General features: G+C 44.9%; 1 protein-coding gene across 2 annotated transcripts in view; it reads left to right on the forward strand.

Moving 5' to 3' along the window:
• Nucleotides 1-670: 670 nt before the first annotated feature.
• Nucleotides 671-23,636, forward strand: part of zgc:174164 (uncharacterized protein LOC570656 homolog) — a 76,542-nt gene continuing 53,576 nt past the window's right edge. For both annotated transcript variants that reach the window (XM_041209831.1, XM_041209832.1), the window contains exons 1-4: nt 671-796; nt 6,957-7,054; nt 13,876-13,952; nt 23,373-23,451. In XM_041209831.1, the coding sequence (XP_041065765.1) occupies nt 736-796; nt 6,957-7,054; nt 13,876-13,952; nt 23,373-23,451 (315 nt within the window). In that variant the 5' untranslated portion in view covers nt 671-735. The remainder of the gene's footprint in view (nt 797-6,956; nt 7,055-13,875; nt 13,953-23,372; nt 23,452-23,636) is intronic.

The following is a 23,636-nucleotide window of genomic DNA, read 5'->3' on the forward strand; positions in this document are numbered from 1 at the left end:
CTCCTCCCCCGTCACCCCCGCAGCGCCAACCAGCGTGACATCACGGACGGTGGACCGTTCCGCGGCTGCTCCTGGGCCCGCCCACTGCACCTGCCCGGCGAAGGGAAAATCCTCCCCATTGTTTCTTTACAGCTACCATTCCCACTACCATTACTACTTTACCTTTTGTTCCATGACATCTTTGATATTTAATTTCCCACGCCTTCTAACCTATCCATGACCTTCCCTTTTGTTCCACCTGACCCCCACCCCACCCTTTATCAACAACATAAAACCCATCGCATTTCTACCTCTCTTCAGTTCCAAAGAGGAGTCAGATACTGCCAGAGTTGCTGAGTTTTTCCAGCAGCTTCTGTTTTTATTTTTGCGGAAGAATGTCTGCTTCTAGCAGAGAGGTTCTTCTACTTCTCCATAGACGTCATTCATTAAAATACTTCCGCCACAGGGCGCATCCACCTCACAGCTAGGCAAAAAGGTGCATTCCATTTTTATTGAGCTGTAAGCTTTAAGAATCCACTTGCTAAACTGGATCTGACTCAACCTTGTCACATGGTAGGTAGAATCTGACAATTGGCGTCGCTGATCAAAACTGGTCTTTCAGGTCTGTTTGGATTGCTACCACGTTGGAATGTAAAGTAAGATTGGCAAGTAAAAGCCTAGCGTATGTGTACGCTGGAGGTGAAGAGTCAGGTGAAGTTTGGACAGTGAGTACTCAGTACCTGCCCAGCAAGCCCAATGTTGCTGCCTGTGGAGCTTGTCCTGGTCGTCCTGGGCTTCTGCATCCACAGCAGGGCAGGTAAGTTTCATCCCAACCACACTTCTTGTTGTACCTGCTCGAGACTGTCATTAGGACAGGTCGAACAAGTCAATCATTTACGACAGCATTTTCATTATAACCCAATCTTTGTTGGTGGAAGGGAAGTTGACTGTATTATTTGTATAATTGCAAGTAAAATTACAACTTACTGTAGTAACAAAACAGAAAATGCTGGAAAAACTCAGCAGGTCTGGCAGCATCCGTGCAGAGAGAAACAGAGTTAACCTTTCAAGTCCATATGACCCTTCTTCAGAACTTACTGTAGTGTTTTATTAATTTCATTTCATTCCTGGTGTTCTGTAGTTATTTCCTCTTCAGCAGCTCCTCTGAGTGAGAACACACGGCAAGCTAGCATTCCCGTCTCCATGCCTGCAATGTAACAGGCTCTGGGTGCAGAACTGCAGAAAATATCTTACATTGTTTCCTTGTTTAGTTACATTCATGTGAAAGATAAATAAAAAAAAACAAAATGGGACGATTGAGGCAAATATTCCTGAGCCAAGGTTAATGGTGCACCATGATTAGGAATGATTCTCCTCAGCATTGTTTCCAAGGTCTGAATCCCACCCTTGTCTCTCAATAATCAAAATAGATACAGTAGTCAAGACTACGTTTGCATTAACACACCCCGTGGCTTGTTTTAGTTTTATTGTTCAATATTTTAATTATTTCCTTCTCTGTATCTAGAAGTATTCCTAGACTTAGTTAAGCCAGGAACAAAATCCATTAATACTTCTACAATAAAAGCAAAAAACTGCAGATGCTGGAAATCCAAAACAAAAACAAAAATACCTGGAAAAACTCAGCAGGTCTGACAGCATCTGTGGAGAGGAATACAGTTAACGTTCTGAGTCCAAATGACTCTTCATCAGAACCTTCTAAATTAATACTTCTTAATGTTTTTCAATTTCACCTTAGCTACTTCAGCAGCATTCATGGAGTATTTATGTTATCTATTCATTTTTGAGTATAATACTTCATAAATAATTATTAAATTTTATCTGCCACTGTTCCACTTACAATTTTCCTGATTCATTCCATTGCTGCCTCTTTAAATTCATCTCTCTTCCTTAGATCGATATTGTTTGCAAATCTGGACAGTTTTCATTCAGAGTCCAAATCAAAGACATTACTGAAAATCAGAAATAGTATGGGTCCCAGTCACCACAATCCTAATAAAAAGTTTCTTCCCACACTTCAACCAATTTCTTGAATTCCATTATTTTAATGTCAGAATCCACATGTATACTAACGACACCCGGTTCTACCTCACCACTATCTTTTCCCGCCCCACCACTGCCTTTTATTTTATTCATTCACGGGATGTGAGCTTCACTGGCTGGGCCAGTATTTATTGCCCATCCCTAGTTGCCCTTGAGAAGGTGGTGGTGAGCTACCTTCTTGAACCGTTACAGTCCATGTGGTGTAGGTACACCCACCGGGCTGTTAGGAATGGAGTTCCAGGGTTTTGACCCAGCGACAATGAAGGAACAGCGATATATTTCCAAGTCAGGATGATGAGTGACTTGGAGGGGAACTTCTGGGTGGTGGTGTTCCCATCTATCTACTGCCCTTGTCCTTCTAGGTCATAGTGGTCGTGGGTTTGGAAGTTGCTGTCTAAGGACCCTTGGTGAATTCCTGTAGAGCATCTTGTAGATGGTGCACGCTGCTGCTACTGTGCGTCGGTGGTGGAGGGAGTGAATGTTTGTGGATGTGGTGCCAATCAGCTGACTGCTTTGTCCTGGATGGTGTCCAGCTTCTTCAGTGTTATAGGAGCTGCACTCATCCAGACAAGTGGGGAGTATTCCATCAAATTCCTGACTTGTGCCTTGTAGATGGTGGGCAGGCTTTGGGGAGTCAGGAGGTGAGTTGCTCGTCCCACAATCCCTAGCCTCTGACTCGCTCTTGTATCCACAGTATTTATATGGTTAGTCCAGTTCAGTTTCTGGTCAATGGTAACTCCCAGGATGTTGTTAGTGAGGGATTCAGTGGTGGTAATGCCATTGAACATCAAGGGGCGATGGTTGGATTCTCTCTTGTTGGAGATGGTCATTGCCTGATACTTCTGTGGTGCGAATGTTACTTGTCACTTGTCAGCCTAAGCCTGGATATTGTCCAGGTCTTGCTGCATTTGGACATGAACTGCTTCAGTACCTGAGAAGTCATGAATGGTGCTGAACATTGTGCAATCATCAGTGAACATCCCCACTTCTGACCCTATAATGAAAGCAGCTGAAGATGGTTGGGCCTAGGACGCTACCCTGAGGAACTCCTGCAGTGATGTCCTGGTGCTAAGATGACTGACCTCCAACAATCACAAGCATCTTCTTTTATGCTAGGTATCACTCCAACCAGAGGAGAGTTTTCCCCCTGATTCCCATTGACTCCAGTTTTACGAAGGCTCCTTGATGCCACACTCGGTCAAATGCAGCCTTGATGTCAAGGGCAGTCACTCTCACCTCATCTTGGGAGTTCAGCTCTTTTGTCTATGTTTGAACCAAGGCTCTAATGAGGTCAGGAGCTGAGTGGCCCTGGCAGAACCCAAACTGGGCATCAGTGAGCAGGTTATTACTAAGCAAGTGCCGCTTGATTGCACTGTTGATGACCCTTTCCATTGCTTTACTGATGATGGAGAGTAGACTGATGGGGTGGTAATTGGCTGGGTTGGTTTGTCCTGCTTTTTGTGTACAGGACATAGCTGGGCAATTTTCCACATAGCTGGAGCACAAGTCTTCAGTAATATGCGGGAATATTGTCAGGGCACATAGCCTTTGCAGTATCCAGTGCCGTCAACCGTTTTTTGGAGTGAATCGAATTGGTTGAAGACTGACATGTGGGACCTCCATAGGAGGCCGAGATGTATCATCCACTCAGCACCTCTGGCTAAAGACTGTTGTGAATGCTTCAGCCTTACCTTTTGCACTGCTGTACTGGGCTCCTCCGTCATTGAAGATAGGGATATTTGTGCAGCCACCTCCTCCAGTGAGTTGTTTAATTATCCACCACCATTCACGACTGGATATGGTAGAACTGCAGAGCTTAGATCTGATCCGTTGGTTGTGGGATCGATTAGCTCTGTCAATCACTTGCTGCTTATGCTGTTTGGCATGAAAGCAGTCGTGTTTAAAGCTTCATCAGGTTGATACCTCATTTTTAGGTATGCCCGGTGCTGCTCCTGGCATGTCCTCCTGCACTCTTCATTGAAACAGGGTTGATCCCCTGGCTTGATGATAATGGTAGCATGGGGGATATGCCAGGCCATAAGGTTACAGATTGTGTTCGAGTACAATTCCGCTGTTGCTGATGGCCCACAGTGCCTCATGGATGCCCAGTCTTGAGTTGCTAGATCTGTTCGAAATCTATCTTATTTAGTATGGTGGTAGTGCCACACAACACAATGGAGGATATCCTCACTGTGAAGGCAGGACTTCATTTCCACAATGACTGTGCAGTGGTCACTCCTACTGATACTGTCACAGACAGAAGCATCTGTGGCAGGCAGATTGGTGAGGATGAGGTCAAGTATGTTTTTCCCTCTTGTTGGTTCCCTCACCACCTACTGCAGAACCAGTCTAGCAGCTATGTCATTTAGGACTCGGCCAGCTCGGTAAGTGGTGGTGCTACTGAGCCACTCTTAGTGATGGACATTGAAGTCCTCCTCCCAGAGAACATGCTGCACCCTTACCACCCTCAGTGCTTCCTGCAAGTGATGTTCAACATGGGGGAGCACTGATTCATCAGATGAGGGAGGGCAGTATGTGGTAATCAGCAGGAGGTTGCATTGCTCATGTTTGACCTGATGCCATGAGACTTCATGGGGTACAGAGTCGATGTTGAGGACTCCCAGGGCAACTCCCTCCTGAATGTATACCACTGTGCTGCCACCTCTGCTGGGTCTGTCCTGCCGGTGGGACAGAACATACCCAGGTGATAGTGGTGTCTGGGACATTATCTATAAGGTATGATTCCATAAGGATGACCATGTCAGACTGTTGCTTAACTAGTCTGTGAGACAGCTCTCTCAAATTTGGCACTAGCTCCCAGATGTTAGTAAGGAGGACTTTGCAGGGTGGACAGGGCTGAGATTGCCATTGTCGTTTCCGGTGCCTAGGTCGATGCCTGGTGGTCCGTCCAGTTTCATTCCTTTTTTGTGTCTTTGCAGCAGTTTGTTACAACTGAGTGGCTTGCTAGGTCATTTCAGAGGCAATTTAAGAGTCAACCTCAGATTTCCTTCCCTAAAGGACATTAGTGAACCAGATGGGTTTTTACAACAATCAACAATGGCTCATGGTCATCATTGCACTTTTAATTCCAGATTTTTATTGAATTCAAATTCCACCCAGGTCCCCAGAGCATTACCCTGGGTCTCTGGATTACTAGTCCAGCGACAATACCACTAGGCCATCGCCTCTGATGTGTCATGCTGCTTGTCCGGCATCCAATGCTGGTTGAGCAGAAATTTTCCCAAAAAGGATATAGGGAAGTATGAAACCATTGTCTGATCCTGAGCTGAGCTTGTGATCCCATAATCCTCTCCACCTTCAAGACCGACAATTTCCACCTCCGTAATATTGCCCATCTCTGCCCCCACCTCAGTCCATCTGCTGCTGAAACCCTCACCTCTGATTTTGTTCCCTCCAGACTGAACTACTCCAAAACACCCCTTGTTAACAATCCACCTTCCACTTTCCCTAAGCTTGAGTTCAATGAAACTGCTGCCTGTATCCTAACTCAGGCCAAATCCTGCTCACCCTATGCTCACCAAACTACATTGGCTCCCCGCCTGGCAATGCTTCAAATTTAAAATTTTTGTCCTTATTTTCAAAATCTTTCATGACATCATCTTGCACTGTCCCCCACCCCCCACCACTATTTCTGCAGCAACCTCCACACCCATATCTCTGTATGGTCCTTCTAATCTGGCTTCTTGTGCTTCCCTGATTTCCTTCACCTCAGCACTGGTGACTGTGCCTTCAGCTGTTTAGTACTTAAGCTCTGGAATTTCCTCCCTAAACCTCTTTTGCCTCCCTACCTCTTTCTCCTTCTTTAAGTTGCTCCTTAAGACTTTTTGGTCACTTTCCTAGTATCTTCTTATGTGAAACAATTTCAAATTTTGGCTAGTAACTCTTCTGTGAACTGCCTTGGGAAGTTTTACTATATTAAAGATACTATGTAAACCCAAATGGTGGTTGGTAAGATTAAGCAGAGTTTTCACACCAAACTTTGTGAAACTTTGGCAATTTAGTTGAAGCATTCACGGTATACTTAGAATGCCACTCCTTCAAAAAAATTAAAGAGATTGGATGGATGAGATTTTCCCTTCCTAAAGCTGTAGCTCCCCTAATAGAATATGATATTTTCCAGTAAAATGCAGTGAAATCACTCCAGACATCACTGCTGTCCAAATATTTTTGTGCAGCATGAAACTTGAGCACAAAGTCTAGGCAACGCTTCAGTGCATTAGTAAGGCTGCACTGCCAGAGCTTTTGGATGGGATGTTAAACCAAGGCCCTATCTGCCCTCTCAGGTGAACGTAAAAGATCTCATGGCACGGCATCCTGGCAAATGTTTATCTCTCAACTAATGTCACAAAAATAGATTACCTGCATTATGTAATTGCTGTTTGTGGGATCTTGCTATCTACAAATTAGCTACCACACTTCTAACATTTCAAAAGTGGCTACACTTGAAATGTACTTCATTGATTGTAAGATACTTTGGGGTGTCTTGAAGCTGTGAAAAGCACTACATATAAATGCACATTCTTTCTTTATTTCATTGCCATCAGTTGTGATTGGAACTTGCAAATCAATCATTAAAAACTGTGATTTCGCCCAACATAATTTCCACCTGTATGGTTTGAAATATACCTTGATATTGGGACAGCAGTGATAAACTGATAAAATGTTAATTCTCACAGCAATTTTGTCATAGAACATGGGCTAGAATGGGGTATGTCCACTGAGAGGATTTAATTATATTTTTATTGATGATAAAGTTTTATTTCAAAATGCAGGAACATTTAGGGAACTTCAATTATTAATCAGTAATGGACTTTAGGACAGTTGACAGGACAGTGACTGAAAATTGCAGAAATCATAATTCAAATGTTGATTTCCTTTTTGTTTTATTCCATTAGATGCATCCTCCAATCCTCCAGAAGTGTCTAAACTTTCTGCCTATGAAATCACTATTCCTAAACTTGTATGGGGACGTCAGAAACGACATGTTGGCCAGGTACTTGAAATGCTGAATAACCTGTAAGAGGCTATTCAGTTTTGCAATTCACATAAATTCCTTATTGTCATTGTTCTATATCATTAAATATATGGCATAATAAAATGTGAAAAAAATTATGGCAATGCCAAGGAGTATCGTCAACAGTTATATTTTATTTTCATATTGGAGATTTTTCTCAGTTGTTGACTCTATTGATTCCATAAAATGATAAGAATACATAATGTATTTTATGCAATATTGATCTATTGTACACAGTAGAGTTTGAATAAATATTGACAATAAAACATTGTACACCAGTGAGAGCTTCAACATTGTAACAGACGTCCGATGTATTACAACCACTAAAGGCATTCTGCATTGGAATATAATTGGGTTGAAGTGGTTGTAAAATATTCCTAGGCTGATCTTTCTAAATTAGAATGCTATAGATTATTTGCTTAATGTAGTACATGTGGTCTGTTCCTTAATGACTCATTCCAAAACAAAGGGGGAAGAAATTCAACTTTGGTGGAGGTTTAAGATGAGTGGTAGAGGATCAACAGTCCATAATATGTCTAATTTTCCTTCCCATTGAAGATCCCCTACCACAATACCAACTTGTAACCCCGCATTCTAGAAATGTCGATTCATGCCTGGCATACTGTTTTACTAGCATTAGTGGAGGGGCACTTAAAATTTAAAACCACTCAATCGCAGCATGATCAACGACATTTCCACTGTCCAGGAATTCTGAATGTTTTAAAATTTTCTCTTCATCCAGCCAGCCTCCACTACTGCAGAAACTGAAGGCCTGCCACAGCATTATTCCTCCTTCTCCTGCATCCCCCCAGTGAAGATGAAGTTCACCTCCAAAGTCTCAAATTTCCTCTTTCTGTTGATGTCATCCTATTGGAGTTGATTTCTTCACAAGGGCAGCTTTTGAGCTCTTGCCTTTCTTCTTATCATGTAATGCATTTAAATACTAAAGTGGAGGTTTCCATACAAAAAAGAATATCAGAACACCAATATTAACTTAAATAATTAACCACCTTTGACCTTGGCAAACAAGATGGAAGAGATAATCAACTTACACACTCATTTTTTTCCAATTGGCTTTAGTGCAGCCAAACTGCACTGTTCAAACAGTGGATGACATACTCAGATTGTCCAGATGTCTGTTAAGACAGATGCTATGTCTTTAAGTATGTAAATAAGGGTGCCATTTTGCATGTAGGACCTTGAAAGTGAAATTCAGATGCAAATGGGCAGAACCTGTATATACACACACACACCAGCCATTGATCAGCCTAAACGGTGATCCTTAAAGGGAATGTTGGAGGCCACTCATTAACAATTCTTGCTTTTATGGGGAGCCTACCTCGGGAGAGGGAGGAACATTGCTGCATGAAGCCTGAGGTTCCTGAAGTAGTGGAGGATGGCCAAGTGAGGAGAAAATTTTAAAGCAGAGTTCCCAGGCAGAGCGAATATAATTGAATATTCTGCAACTGAATGGATTTAAATTTTAAATGCCCCTCCAGCAACAATAGTAAAACAGGATGCCAGGAATACACCAACATTTCCAGAAGCAAGTGTTGCACGTCGATAATAAGGGAAATACATCATATGGTACTTTCCCATTATTAACATGTTGTTGATATCGTGATGAAACCTAAACTCATCTTCTTTAGGTAGGAGGTCTGGAACTCCGATTCCCAATGATCCTTCGACCTTGTGCACATGCGACCACTGGGAACAGGCCATGCATGCACAGTGCTACTTTTTTACATTCTTCAGGTCAAGGACCAGCTCTGCGTGCCTGTATAGAAGAAAGAGGAATGGTGCGAAGAGGCATGTCAAGTGACCTGATATGGAGTGCCAATATCCAGTAGGTGTCCCAGGGAGCAGGTCATGGAAGGGGGACAGGGAGAGGTCCCAAACCAGGGAGGTGGATAGGGAGAGGTCCCAAAAGGAAGTCTCAGGTAAGGGATAAAGACAGGGGACAGAAATAAGTCCCGATAAGCTAGTTAAAAGAAAGGAGCAGAGAAATGGTCTCCAAATTAAAGAAAGAGCTGCAAGGAACAGACTTTAAGCAAAGTGGGCATGAGAGAAGGCCTGAACGTTCAAGAAGGCAGCCAAAGGTTGGTGACTCTGTGCTGTGGATCGTTGGAGCAAAGGTACCCCATTGGAGTAGTGGTGACCTGCTTGGCACGGCTGAAGATCTGAAATTGGAAGGTGATGTTTGACTGTACTCGGAGATCCAGGGGAAAAGAATCTCAGACTGAAACCCTATGAGGAGCGTCATTGTTAAACCCGTTCGAGTAGGAGCAACTTTGGAAGAGAAGTCCAAGGCGAGATCTTCAAAGGTGGAGATTGAAAACCCTTGTCTGGGTGGGTTGTTGAGAAATCCATGGAATTAGATTTGGTCACATCTGTCATTATTGCATAGTGTGGTGGGTTTTTAACCACACTTTGCCTATTAATTCACATGTACCTCATACCCTGAATGTTAGAGTATAAGATAGATATTGTAAATTGTTTTATCTTACTGAACTTGTATAGTAAAGTTTATTTTTCTTTGTTCCAAACCTGTGGAATCTTGTGACTTTATTCATTTAGTAAGTGTCTTGAATCTCAAACTTTTTCAACTTTAAGCAAAATGTTCTTGGTTCCTAACTGGATCTCCCCCCATGACCCAGAGTCTGGCCAAGGATCAGAACAATATACACCTACCCATATTTGGGTGGTTTTATTCTGTGCCCAGCATCACTTCTAGTAAAAATTTCACAAGTGCTAACAGGCCACAGGGTGGCAGTAAAGTGGCTCCACGACCAATTTTCTCTCCGTACCTTCTGGGTTTACACTGGGAAGCTTTAAGAAACAATTGAAATGTAGCTAGTCAGAATTTGGTCCCAAACCTAACATCATAAAAAGATTATTTTCAAAGCTTGAGGAAGGAGCTAGTTTGAAGCAAACACAGATTGCGTGATTTATTCAGTTAGTTCTACGGCAGTAGTCCTCTAGTTCTGGCAGTTTTACTGATCCAGGAAGTCCCTGTATCTGTTTTTGGGGATATTTAAGGAGCTCAGCTTTTCAAATCTGACAATCAGTTTGGAAATTCCAAGTGATACTGTTCAGACTAGCACAGCTCCCACAATAGTAAAGATGTAAGGTAAAGTGAAACAAAACTCATTTGTAAAAGAATAACAGCATTTTGACTGCAATCTTTTATTGTTTCCTTTCAAGCAGCTAAGTAGAAGAAATTTTATTCTATGTATGTGTGCCATGCATTACTATTACTTAGAATCATAGAATGGTTACAGCACAGAAAGGGTCTGGGCTGGTTCTCTGCTGCAGCAGGTTAGCTAATCCCACTACCTATCCCTTTTCCAACATCTCTGTATTTTTTTTCTTCCAAGTTCCTTTTGAAAGCCATAATTGAATCTGTCTCCACTACACTTGTGGGCAGTGCATTCAAGATCCTAACCACTCATGGCATACCAAATGTTTTCCTCACATCGCTGTTAGTTCTTCTGTCAATCACCTTAAATCTGTGTCCTCTGGTTCGCAACCTTCCAGAAATGGGAGCAGTTTCTCTCTATCTGTTCTGTCCAGATTCTTTATGATCTTGAGCACCTTTATTGAACCTCCTCCCAACCATCTTCTCTAAGGAGAACCCCAACTTCTTCAATTTATCAACTTGAACTATTCTGGTGGAACTTTTCTGCACCCTCATGTCCTTCCTAAAATGGGGTGCCCAGAATTGGACACAATACTCCGATTGAGGCCAAACCAATGCTTTGTAAAGGTTCATCACAATTTATTTGCTTTTATACTCTTTCGATGGGATTTTTTTTGCACTCGCCCACCACCTCAATTTTCTGGTCCCACCGCAAATCAATGGAGTTATGGTTGGGCCTCCGCCTCGCCCGTGGCAGAGCCTGCCCACAACAGGGCCGGAAAATCTCAGCCATTGTCTCTGTTTATAAATCCCAACATACCTTTTTAACCATTTTCTCATCCTATCCTGCCACTTTCAACGATTTGTACTCATATCCCACAGGCCTCTCTGTCCCTGCATCCCCTTTAGAATGGTACCCTTTGTTTTATATTATCTCTCCTCCTTCTTCTTACCAAAGTGTATCACTTCACGCTATTTAAAGAACTAACATCTGTTTCAGGCAAGCACCTGGACAATCTGAGATAATATGACATTCCACCATCTCCATCTATGGCTTCTTGAAATTTATCACTGTCCAGTTCACAGTTCACATAACAGTTCCAATTTTTGTGTTATCAGCAAATTTCAGAATTGTATCGTCTACCCCATGCCTAGGTTATTAATATACATCAAGAAAAGCAGTAGCTCAAGGAAACCCCACTATGTACCTTCTTCAGTCCAAAAAACAACTGTTCACCACTACTAACACAAAAACAGAATTACCTGGAAAAACTCAGCAGGTCTGGCAGCATCGGCGGAGAAGAAAAGAGTTGACGTTTCGAGTCCTCATGACTCTTTGACAGAACTTGCGTTCGAGTCCAAGAAAGAGTTGAAATATAAGCTGGTTTAAGGTGTGTGTGTGGGGGGCGGAGAGATAGAGAGACAAAGAGGTGGAGGGGGGGGGTGGGGGGGTGTGGTTGTAGGGACAAACAAGCAGTGATAGAAGCAGATCATCAAAAGATGTCAACAACAATAGTACAATAGAACACATAGGTGTTAAAATTAAAGTTGGTGATATTATCTAAACGAATGTGCTAATTAAGAATGGATGGTAGGGCACTCAAGGTATAGCTCTAGTGGGTTTTTTTTATATATAATGGAAATAGGTGGGAAAAGGAAAATCTTTATAATTTATTGGAAAAAAAAAGGGAAGGGGGAAACAGAAAGGGGGTGGGGATGGGGGAGGGAGCTTACAACCTAAAGTTGTTGAATTCAATATTCAGTCCAGAAGGCTGTAAAGTCCCTAGTCGGAAGATGAGGTGTTGTTCCTCCAGTTTGCATTGGGCTTCACTGGAACAATGCAGCAAGCCAAGGACAGACATGTGGGCAAGAGAGCAGGGTGAAGTGTTGAAATGGCAAGCGACAGGGAGGTTTGGGTCATTCTTGCGGACAGACCGCAGGTGTTCTGCAAAGCGGTCGCCCAGTTTACGTTTGGTCTCTCCAATGTAGAGGAGACCACATTGGGAGCAACGGATGCAGTAGACTAAGTTGGGGGAAATGCAAGTGAAATGCTGCTTCACTTGAAAGGAGTGTTTGGGTCCTTGGACAGTGAGGAGAGAGGAAGTGAAGGGGCAGGTATTGCATTTTTTGCGTGGGCATGGGGTGGTGCCATAGGAGGGGGTTGAGGAGTAGGGGGTGATGGAGGAGTGGACCAGGGTGTCCCGGAGGGAGCGATCCCTACGGAATGCCGATGGGGGGGGTGAAGGGAAGATGTGTTTGGTGGTGGCGTCATGCTGGAGTTGGTGGAAATGGCAGAGGATGATCCTTTGAATGCGGAGGCTGGAGGGGTGATAAGTGAGGACAAGGGGGACCCTATCATGTTTCTGGGAGGGAGGAGAAGGCGTGAGGGCGGATGCGCGGGAGATGGGCCGGACACGGTTGAGGGCATTGGTTAATTTGTTTTCTGAAATAATGGAATGATTTGTGTATTTCTGTTTGTGAATGTTACTGAAAGTCTTCTTAATATTAAAGCTAGTGAAGATAATCTTAAATGCCTGGGAAATTGGAACTCATCTAAGATACAGGAGCCAAAAGATCTAGGGTAAAACATATGGAAAAGACCCAAAAGCAATACAAATCTCACTGACATAAAGATCTGATTAAGCCAGAATTTCTTCTAATTCAACACCTGAAAAATGAAAACAACCATGTGCAGCCCTAACGAACAATCCTATTTCATTGTTACAAAGTCTATTCCATTTCCCTTCTCAGCTTCTCTGTTCAATCCAGAGCCAAATTTAAAGCCCATCACCAAAATCACTTAACTCTGTCCTCACAACATTTGCCTGCCTCTGTCCTTATTTCAGCCATTGAGACCCTTATCCATGCTTTTATCACTGCAAGCTTGATTTTTTTTTTCAATGTTCATCTTATTGGACTCCCATCCACCACCTTCCATAAACTAACTTAGCTAAACTCTCCTACCTCTATCCTATTTCATAACAAGACCCATTCTTCCATCATCCCTGTCCTCACTGACCTTCTTAGTTCCCTATATCCCAATGGATTAGTTTTAAAATCATTGTTCTCATCTATGAATCCCTTCCCAGCCTTTTTCCCACTTTACTTCTGCAGCTTCCTCCAGTCTCATATCTCCTCAAGTGCACATTCTGTGCATGGCCCTCTCCATCTGCTTCATTATTGGACCTTAGTTATCTCTAGCCTACTTTCTGGAGCTCCTTCCCTAAGCACTTACTCCACTTTCTCTTTGTCATTAAACACTTACTTAAAATCAATCTTTTCTAACATGCTTTTGGTCACATATCTGAACTTTCCACCAAGGTTTGATGTTCTACGCAAAGTGTCTTTGGTCTTGTTGAGTGAAATTTTACCAGCCCTCTGGTGGCAGGCTTGGGGGCAGATGGGGGGTAAAATGCCAGTGAGCCTTGTAGGGAGGGCTTCCCAATACATTCCTGCATGAACTCAGACCTGTATATGTTCCTGATGTCAAGACTTACACATTATTGGCAGAACCCAACCATCGTCTTTCTATTTTAAAAGTTGTATAGAAATCCAAGTTTTTCTATTAAGATAATACAGAGCTAATAAATTAGACAAAACAGAATCAGTCTTTTGTAACCTATTTTAAGATTGAAATTTATTTTTATTGTTATTACTGCAGGGAGAATGGATGGATCAAATGTCTTATTCAGTTAATTTGGAAGGTGAAGTGTATATGCTAAAACTGGAAAGGAACAAGTAAGTTTTTTTTTATTCTTTCACAGGATATGGGCATCACTGGCTAGGCCAGAATTTGTTGCCCATCCCTAATTGCCCTTGACAAGGTGGTGGTGAGCTGCCTTCTCGAACTGCTGCAGTCCATATGGTGTAGGTACACGCACAGCGCTGTTAGAAGGGAGTTTCAGGATTTTGATCCAGCGGCAGTAAAGGAACAATGATAAAGTTCCACGTCAAGATGGTGTATGAGCTGAAGAGGAACTTGCAGGTAGTGGTATTCCAATGCAGCTGCTACCCTTGCCCTTCTAGGTTTTAGGGGTTGCAGAATTGGAAGGTGCTGTTGAAGGAACCTTCATGAGTTGTTGCAGTGCATCTTGGTGGATGGGTTGCTGATCAAGAGGGCTGCTTTGTCCTGGATGGTGTCAAGCTTCTTGAGTGTTGCTGGAGCTGCACTCATCCAGGCAAGCGGAGAGAATTCCATCACAATCCTGACTTGTGCCTTGTAGATTGTGGGCAGGTATTGACAAATCAGGAGGCGTATCACTCGCCTCAGATTTCCTATTGCCTTGAATGTTGTCCAGGTCTTGAGCAACAGACTGTTTTAGTATTTGAGGAGTTGCAAATGTTACTGAACATTGTGCAATCATCAATGATGATCCCCATTTCTGACCTTATGATGGTGGGAAGGTCTTTCATGAAGCAGCTGAAGATGGTTGGCCCTAGGACACTATCCTGAGGAACTCCTGCAGTGATGTCCTAGCACACTTCATTGAATCAGTGTCGATCCATTGGCCTGGTAGTAATAGTAGAGTGAGGGATATGTCGGACCATGAGGCTACAGATTGTGGTTGAATACAATTCTGCTGCTTCTGATGGCCCACAGCACCTCATGGATGTCCAGATTTGAGCTGCCATATCTGTTCTGAATCTCTCCCATTTAGCATGGTAGTAGTACTACTCAATACAATGGAGGGGATGCTGAGTGTTAAGATTGGACTTCATCTTCACAAGGACTGCATGGTGGTCACTCCGACGTATACTTTCATGAACAGATGCATCTGCAACAGGTAGAGGACAAGATCTAGTAGGTTTTCCTTCTTGCTGGTTCACCTGCCACAGGCCCAATCTGGTAGATATCTCCTTCAGAACTTGTCCGGATTGGTTAGTAGTAGTGCTACTGAGTCACTCTTGCTGATGGATGTTGAAGTCTTCCACCCAGAGTACATTCCGTGCTTTTGCTACACTCAGTGCTTCCTCCAAGCGGTGTGATTCATCAGCTGAGGGAGGGCAGTAGGTGGTAATCAGTAGGATGTCCATATTTGACCTGATGCCATGAGCATTCATGTGGTCCAGAGTCAATGTTGAGGACTCGCAGGGCAACTCCATCCCAAATGTATACCAATTCTGCTAGGTTGGTCCTCCTGGTGGGACAGGACATATCCAGGGATGGTGATGGTGGTGCCTGGGACATTAACTGTAAGGTTTCATTTGGTGAGTATGACTATGTTGCATGACTAGTCTGTAGGATAGCACTCACAATTTTGGCTCATGCCCCCAAATGTTAGTAAAGGGGACTTTGCAGGATCAACAGGTGCCTAAGTTGATGCCAGGTGGTCTGTCCAGTTTTATTCCTTTTTGACTTTTCTGTAACTGAATGGTTTGCAAGGCCATTAAAGAGGTCAGTTAAGTGTCAACCTATTTCTGAGAGTCTGGAGTCACCTGTAGACCAGATCAGGTAAGGACAGTAAATTTCTTTCCCTAAACGGCCTAAGTGAACCAGATGGGTTTTTACAAAAATTCAATAATTTCATTACTGAGATGAGCTTTAATTCGATTTTTTTTCACAGTGATTAATTGAATTTAAATTCCACCAGGTGCTGTAGTAGAGTTTGAGCCCAGGTTCCCAGGGCATTAGCCAGGGCCTCTGGATTACTAGCCCGGTGATATTATCACTACACTACATGACAGGAACTTATGATCAGCACTGAGATGAACAGTTAACCTGTTTTGTTGGCATGAATTAAAGAAGCACTGATGACCAGAAACACTGGAAAAGCTCAGGGCTCTTGAATGTCCAGCAAGGACAGATGGAGCTTCAGTTTAGTTCTTCCTCTAAAAGAATGGGCCGTAACCACCAAGCTCCGCAGCGTTGGATTTGGGGTTACCCCAAAGATGCACTGGGGAATCCCTCTCGGAAGGTCTCAGGTAAGGGTTTGCACGGCAATTACCCAGAAGTGCATGCTTCCTCTGGACAATTGCACTGGAAACCATCCAAAAATGTGGTTTAAATCGCAAACTTTGGATGGTTCCGCCACAGTTACACCAATAATTACTCAGAAAAAGTTAGAAGAATTAAAACCTCTTTTAACTTCTATGTAACTATTGAAAAGACCCAGGCTGACTCCATGGGACTCCCCCAGCAACACCACAGCTCCTCCCACACTCCCCGAGCCCTCCACCCCTGACAGCCCCAGCCAACACCACCCACTGATCTCCCAACACCACCCCCGACCCTCCCAAAACTACTCTGCTTACCTCCCCAACCCCCCCATAGCCCCAATCTCTGACACCCCCAGCCCCCTGGTCTCCAAACCCCCATCCCAACCCACCCAACTTGTGACCGCCCCCACCCGCGACCTCCAAATCCCTAGCTCTGACCTCCGACACCTGCACCCCTCCTACTATAGTGTCATAAAAAAGGGGCATGGCCTCCTTGAATCCGCCAGAGCTGCACTTCGCTGGGGCCTGCAGGGAGTCTTTCAATGCAGGCTCCAAGCAGCTCTGGCAATGGGAAGGGTCAGCATAATTTACAAGGGCAAGTAAGCAGGCATTTATTTCTTCTAATTCCTAAGGGCCAACACTTTCCAATGCAAGTTGGAAGTTATGGCAGTGGAGGGCTGCTGTTAAAATGTGCTGGGGTTCAAAGCTGTTCCCTCTCCTTCACTGCAGCAAGATAGACCAAGGAGATCTGGAGTAGTAGAGGTTTTTGAGCTGCATTGTGTACTGCAGGACTGGAATTACCAAGTGCCTTAGCAGTTTAAAAAAACACACTCATTGTGTGGTGAGTAGAGTCACTGCCATCAGAAGAGGAGGACAGGAAATTGTGAGAAAACAAACAATACTGTTACAGTCGGTGTTTGTTTCCTCGCTGCTTAGATATTCAGCTGCAAAACTACTGTAGTCACCGTCCAATTGATTCAGTGTAATGAGATAAAGTTAACCGCCTTTAAATATTTTTTTGAAATATAAGAGCTAATTTTACAACATTATATTCTCATGGAGCCTTTCGTGCTGACAGGGTCTATTGGGTTTTTGGACAGCAATTGCAGGCTTTCTGTCCATTTAACATACGAAATATTGGGTTGAGTGTAATTTCATAAAATTACCTCATATTACTTCTAAAACATTAGTTTAGTAGGACAGACTGAAGTATTGTGCAAACATTTTCCCTTATTATAACACAAAAATAACTTAGTTTGTGCCCTGAGGACAATTCATCATCTCCACCCGATTGAAACACAGAAGAATGCAGCCAAAGAATGTGCTTCTGTGTTTTTAAAGTCTAAGGCAGATGATAATTCTAGCCCTGTGACACACAATGTAGTTCAAAGGACTCTACTGTTCTTCATCCTCTTTTCCTAAGGGCTGAATCGTCCATGCCCACTGTTGTCAGGCATACTCGGCAGTGTGAGCAGACAGAATGGCAAGAAGGCCAAAAGTCAGTTTTGCGACATCGTGAAACCAGTTTGCAATCGTCCACTCAGCCATGTTTCCTGCCATCGAACGTCGGGAATTTCATTCTAATACATCAGCATGTTATTATAATGCCAGCATGCCAGGATTATCCCCCCTCCCCCACCGCTGGATTGTCCGCCCAGGTCAGCGGCTTTTACACGCCGATATGTTTCACAACAGCATATATAAGATGTGTACTTGGTGGACTGCATTTTGAGGGGAACTCAGAGGTGAATGCACAGCAACATTGCGCAGTGCTCGTGAGGGTCACCTTTTGGACTTCAAGGTTGGGGGGTGGTGGAAAAGGGCTGCCCCTTAAGGGCGGTTGAAGGTAGTGCATAAGCATGTGCGGGGAGGGAAGTGCCCAAGCGTTAGGGAAACCTTCTATAAAGTGACCAGCTGAGACAGTTCAGGCATAGCCACATTGACATGCTTGGAGTCGGGTCTCCAGCTTATCTGCCCACTCAAGCAATGCAGACACATGAAAGTGCCACCAAGTGCTCCAGAATTTCATCCCTCGGGCACAGACTGCAAACAATGAGCATTTTAGTGGACTGCAGAATCAGTTGGATGACTAGGCATGTTGTACAATCACCTTGTTCAAGCTGGCCATGGAGCAGTCACTGGTGGAGGCTCTCACAGCATAGTGTCACCGAAGACTGTGCACGTCTAGGGAACTGGTCAGTCACATCTGCCAGCTACTGCAGGATTTGGCGCCAAGGGGGCATGGAAGGCTGTGAAAGTAACATCTCAATTTCTACCCCAGTGGCTTCTTTCAGGGCTCCACAGGTGACCTCTGTGGGATATCACAAGCCTCCATCCTCTAATGCATCCATGAGGTCACGAATTCCATCTTTGCGAGGGCACACAACTTTGTTCATTTCACCCAGGACCAGGATAGCCAGGATGCAAGAGCGATTGGATTTGCCCTGATCTTGGGTATTCCACAGGTGCAGGGTGCGATCAACTCACCTTTGCAACAAAGGGTCAACTATGTCAACCGCAAGGGCTTCCATTTGCTGAATGTGCAGCTGATGTGCAACCACCCCAAACACATCCTGCAGGTCTGCATACAGTTTCTAGGGAGTGTCCACAACTCCTACATTCTTAGTCGGTCACAGAGCCTGGACATCTTCCAGGGTCCACAGAGGCTGCAGGGTTGGCTTCTCGGGGACAAAGGCTACCCGCAGAGGACAAGGCTGATGACACCTGTGCAGTGGCCTCAGACTGCAGCAGAGCGAAGGTACAACGTGGTGGAGCAAACCATTGGAATGCTGAAAATGAGGTTCTGGTGCCTGGACCGGTCTGGAGTCCTGCAATATAGTCCACAGAGGGTGTTGTGCATCATTGTTGCCTGCTGCGCCCTTTACAACCTGGCGCTGTAATGGGGAGACAAGCTGGCTGAGGAGGAGATGCAGAAGCTGGACGTCTCCTCCAATGAGGAAGACATCGACAGTGATGAGGATGAGGAGATCCTGGAAGGTGATGATGACGATAATGAGGCCCTCGCACTGACCAGATGAGGCAGGTGCACTCAGGAGGCCTTCAATGGTGCTGGATTTGTGAAGGATGATGACGACATGCAGTGAGGAGACCCCATAGATCCTCACATTGCATCTGTAAATGTTTGATGCCAGGCTGGCTTATGACAGCACACATACTCTCTGTGATAATGCTTCTGTAATGGAAATGCAGTGGAGTCCCTAATAGTTGCTCAATTCCAGGAGGATGATGATGACATGCAGTGAGGACACTCCGTAGATCTTCACATAGCCTCTATGAATGTCTGACGCTATCTGGCCGAGGGCAGCTCACTTGCGGTCTGTGGTCAGGGCCATATCATGAAGATGCAGACATGAAACTTTAAAAGAATCTGATCCTTTGTCCGCCTTTAGCACCTGAGTCCTTCAGGAGCACAGCATCACTGGTCACAGATGCTGAAGAGTTGGGGGCCAGCCCCATCTTAAAGGTGCTGAGAGCATACAGGGAGAATGCCGGAACTCTGTGACGCCTGCCCATGACATTTTGGTAGCAATGACAAGCGTCATTGAGGTGCAGTCATCAGTAATGTGTCCAGGGAGTGTGAGGCTGGACCATCACTTTGGTCTGAAGGTTGTACAAAACACAGGGAAGAGACCCTGGACTGAGATACCTGCCTTTACCTTGTGCAGAAAGGTTTCACATCTGAGTGACACGAACACTGCTCACCAGAACAAGGAGCCATAGGCAGGGAGACATTCTTGGGAGTTTATTTACAATAGTGAACATTATGTATAAGTGATTAACACCTGTGCCCAGGCTGTGCAACTTTGGTTTTTTTAAAAGTGGTTCAAGCATTCCCTCAGGGAATTGTGTTTTATCATGTAATTCAGATCACCTAGAGCAGATACTTAACTGGACACAGGACTAATGTGCAGGCTGACTGAACTTGGAGGCGGTGTGGCTGGTTAAAGTGAAAATTGTTACAGTTGATAACTGGGCTGGTAAGCTGCTGCTGGATCTTGGCCATTCTTCAGTGTTGCATTACGTTGTGCAAGTGGGGAAATGTAATAGTGAATAACAAAAATATATTGCAAAGATGCACAATTTTTTTTGTCGCATTGTGCTAACACAGGACATCTGAATCAACAGCTCAAGTATCCCAGGTCTTGTGTTTGTGAAGGTCTCACCAAATGTTAGTGCAAGCAGATTCATGGAAAACTGTTGAAACTAGGCACCCTTCTCCTAATCATTGTTGTAGGTGACTCTGGGGTGAAACATCCCTACCGCAGACCAATGCTTCCATTAGCTATTTGTGTTTTGATATCAGAGGTAAGATAGCGGTGATACATCTTCTTAACCTTCATAACCCTACTGCTACATCTCAGTGCTCCCCTGACAACCACAGCAGAGGTGGAGGCAGCCTGCTGACTGCGAAGTCCTGCCCGTGATGACCTTGGCAGGCGTCCTCTGGAAGGCTGGGACCTGGAGAACCCTGGCTTGCTTTTGGGGTCCTGCTGTGTGGCAGTGACACCTTCCTCAGCGTGTGAAGCTGGAGCTGCTGAGGTCACAGGAAGAGGGGATTTGTATGGGCTGGGCACTCCCCGAGTCACCTGGACAGGGGTGTGCACCTGTTGAACCCCCTCCCAAGGGCCCCTGGCTGGCTCCTTGAAGAGAAGGGGTAGCTAGTGCGAGAGCAGGCTGTCCTGCATCCCTCTCACGTACACACTATTGGAGGCCAACTATGGCATCGGCATTGGAGTTGAGCCCACACAACAGCACAGGAGCGACGTCCTGGACCAAGGTCTCCTTGGTGGATGCCATTCTACCAGTGTTGACCTCAGTGCATTGGCATGCCAGTGCTATCGCTTCAGAGTGAAGGTGGACCGACTCCTCCATCATGCCTCGCAATCTGAGGAGTGCATCCCTTCCTGATGTTCCCGAGCTTGCGTTTGCAGCTCCAGCAACTGTGACATGACCGAGTCTGGAGGCTCGTCATCTGACTCGGACTCAACAAATTTCTGGCCTCAAGCAGTCCTCTGAGTGCCGGGTACCTGGAAGTCCCTGCTGCCACCTGCTCTGGATTAGACAGTGCGATGTACTCACCAGATTGTGATCCTGAGGCTGTTCTAAAGCTAGGTCTCACTGAGGTGTGTGTCTCTGCACTGGTGGAGAGTGTGGGTGAGCGCTATGACTGGTCATCAAGGAGGGTTTCAGCGGATTCCTCTTCTGAGCTTCCCTCGGGGTTTGATTGGAGGCCCTGGGTCATGGACTCTCCTGGCATTTCCCAGGTGTGCCTGTGAAAGCAAGGAGAGATAATTAGTGCATCACAGTGGCCTGTGAAACAGGACACATCAGTCACAGCATGGTTGTCTGATGGACGTTGCACTGCTGAATCCTCGCTTGGTAGAGCACCGCCAACCTCAACGTCAGCACAAGAATGGTCCAGATCTTCGCTGGCCAGCTGGATGGCTCTGTTTTCCAAGGCTCTGAGGACCTTGATTTCAGGCATTCCTTCACTAGTCTGTGACCTCTCCTTTCTGTTGTGTGCCAGCTTATCTTGCATGAATAGAGATGGAGAGAATGTAAGCAGGATGCCTGCCAGGCCAGATGATAAGTATGCCCAGCATGTGTGGGTGGTGGGTGGTCCAAAGGACAGGATGAGGCCAATGAAGGTGTGTGTGAGAGAGTGAATGGTGATGTCCCTTGAACTGGCAGTGAGTGAGTGAGATCCCTGTGGATGTGTGATGGTTTGTGAGTGTGCGAGTTGAGAGTGATGAGAAGAATGACTTACCCTGGAGGAACAGAGGAGATCATTGATCCTCTTGCAGCACTAGGTGGCTGTCCTCTATTGCAGGGCATTGTCACTGACCACCGCTGCCACTGCCTCCCAAACCAGGTTAGTGATGTTGCTACCCATCCTGTGACCAGACCGGGGGCTAGAGAACATCACAGCAGGCCTCCACTGTATCCACAAGACGCTCGAGGGATGTGTCATTGAACCTGGGGGCTGAAGATTTCTTGCCTTCTATACAGCTGTGCGAATGAGAGCTTGCCCGCATGGAAACTGCGTGTTTCCAGGAATTCATAATTAATATGTCGGGTTTGGGATGATAGGGCATGAAAAGCCGCCATTGCGGCCTGCGGGTAAAACGTCATAATCTCCCACCCGCTTCTGTGCTTAGTGCAAATCTGGGACGATTACGCCCAAAGTTTTCAAGGGCAGGACAGGGAACAGTATTAAATCCCAGCATTATAAATATCCCATAGTCATTTGGGCTACAAATAGAGGCTTAGAGACAAGGGTCAGAATTTTAGCAGCCCTGTGGAGACAGGCTTTTGCAGAAAAGCTAGTAAAATGGCATCGAGAAGGCAGCAAGTGGGAAGCCCAATGTCTTCCTGCTGCCATGGCATATTATCAGAGGCAGGCAGCCAATTATTTCAATTGTGGTTGATAATTTCCACACCTGACAGCACTTCACTGGCATTAGGATGAATCTCCATTGAATGGGGACACCACCAGGTACGTTGAATTGACTTTCCCGTGGGTTCCCAAAGATTGTTTTCTTTATGGCCACTCCATGGTCCACAGAGGGGCCCCGTGGCAGCAATGGTTGCCCCCACAGCTCTGTGCCGATGCTGGAGGGTTCATCCCTTGGATTGCTGGGCCTGCTTGTCTGGCTCTGGTACATTAAAAATATACTTACCTGCCCTTTGAGGGTGGCTCAACATGGAGGAACCCTGTTCTACTCCTTGCAGCCTCAGCAGAGGTTAGGTCATCTCTATCAGTGGCACTTCTGAGGCTGTTCAGCTATCGGCCCTCTGATTGGACCAGCAGCTCTGAGAAGTGAGTCGCCATCCTTAGTCCTGGAGGTGGGAATCCCTACCTTCAGCCTTCCCTTTCACAGGGACATATAATGGGAATTTAGATATGCTTTACACTTCTGCTTTGTTTCAGATTTTCAAGTATTTGCAGTATTTTGTGTTTTATTTGTGGTTATTAACTTCATCATTGATTATTCAACCTTGCTGCATGTAACACAACAATGACTGTACTTCAAAAGTAATTTGTTGGTTTTGAAGTGTATTGGGACGTCCTTATAACATAAATGCTGGCACGTAAATAGAAATTATTTCCTCCTTAGCACACCATTTACTCAGTATGGCATCAATCAAGTCGTAAGATAATATTAATTAGTACAACAGCATATAAATCTTATTTTACAGGAATCTGCTTGCTAAGGATTTTGTACAATATACATATGACAAAGAAGGCAAAATGAAGGCATCTAAACCCAACATTCGGGTAAGTGCACAGCAGTTGGCAGTTAGCCCTCTATTCTCAGCACATAGGACACTGTGAGGCTTATTACAGCCCCCAGAGACATTCATATATATTTATCCATGCATGCGTTATCAATGTGTGGGTGAAATATTGTTGAGATGTCAGGGATTTCGCCTGCCAGCAGGTGAGCCAGCGAGAGACCCGGC

The sequence above is a fragment of the Carcharodon carcharias genome, chromosome 17, assembly GCF_017639515.1.
Source record: "Carcharodon carcharias isolate sCarCar2 chromosome 17, sCarCar2.pri, whole genome shotgun sequence".
In the NCBI taxonomy this organism is placed as follows: Eukaryota; Metazoa; Chordata; class Chondrichthyes; order Lamniformes; family Lamnidae; genus Carcharodon; species Carcharodon carcharias.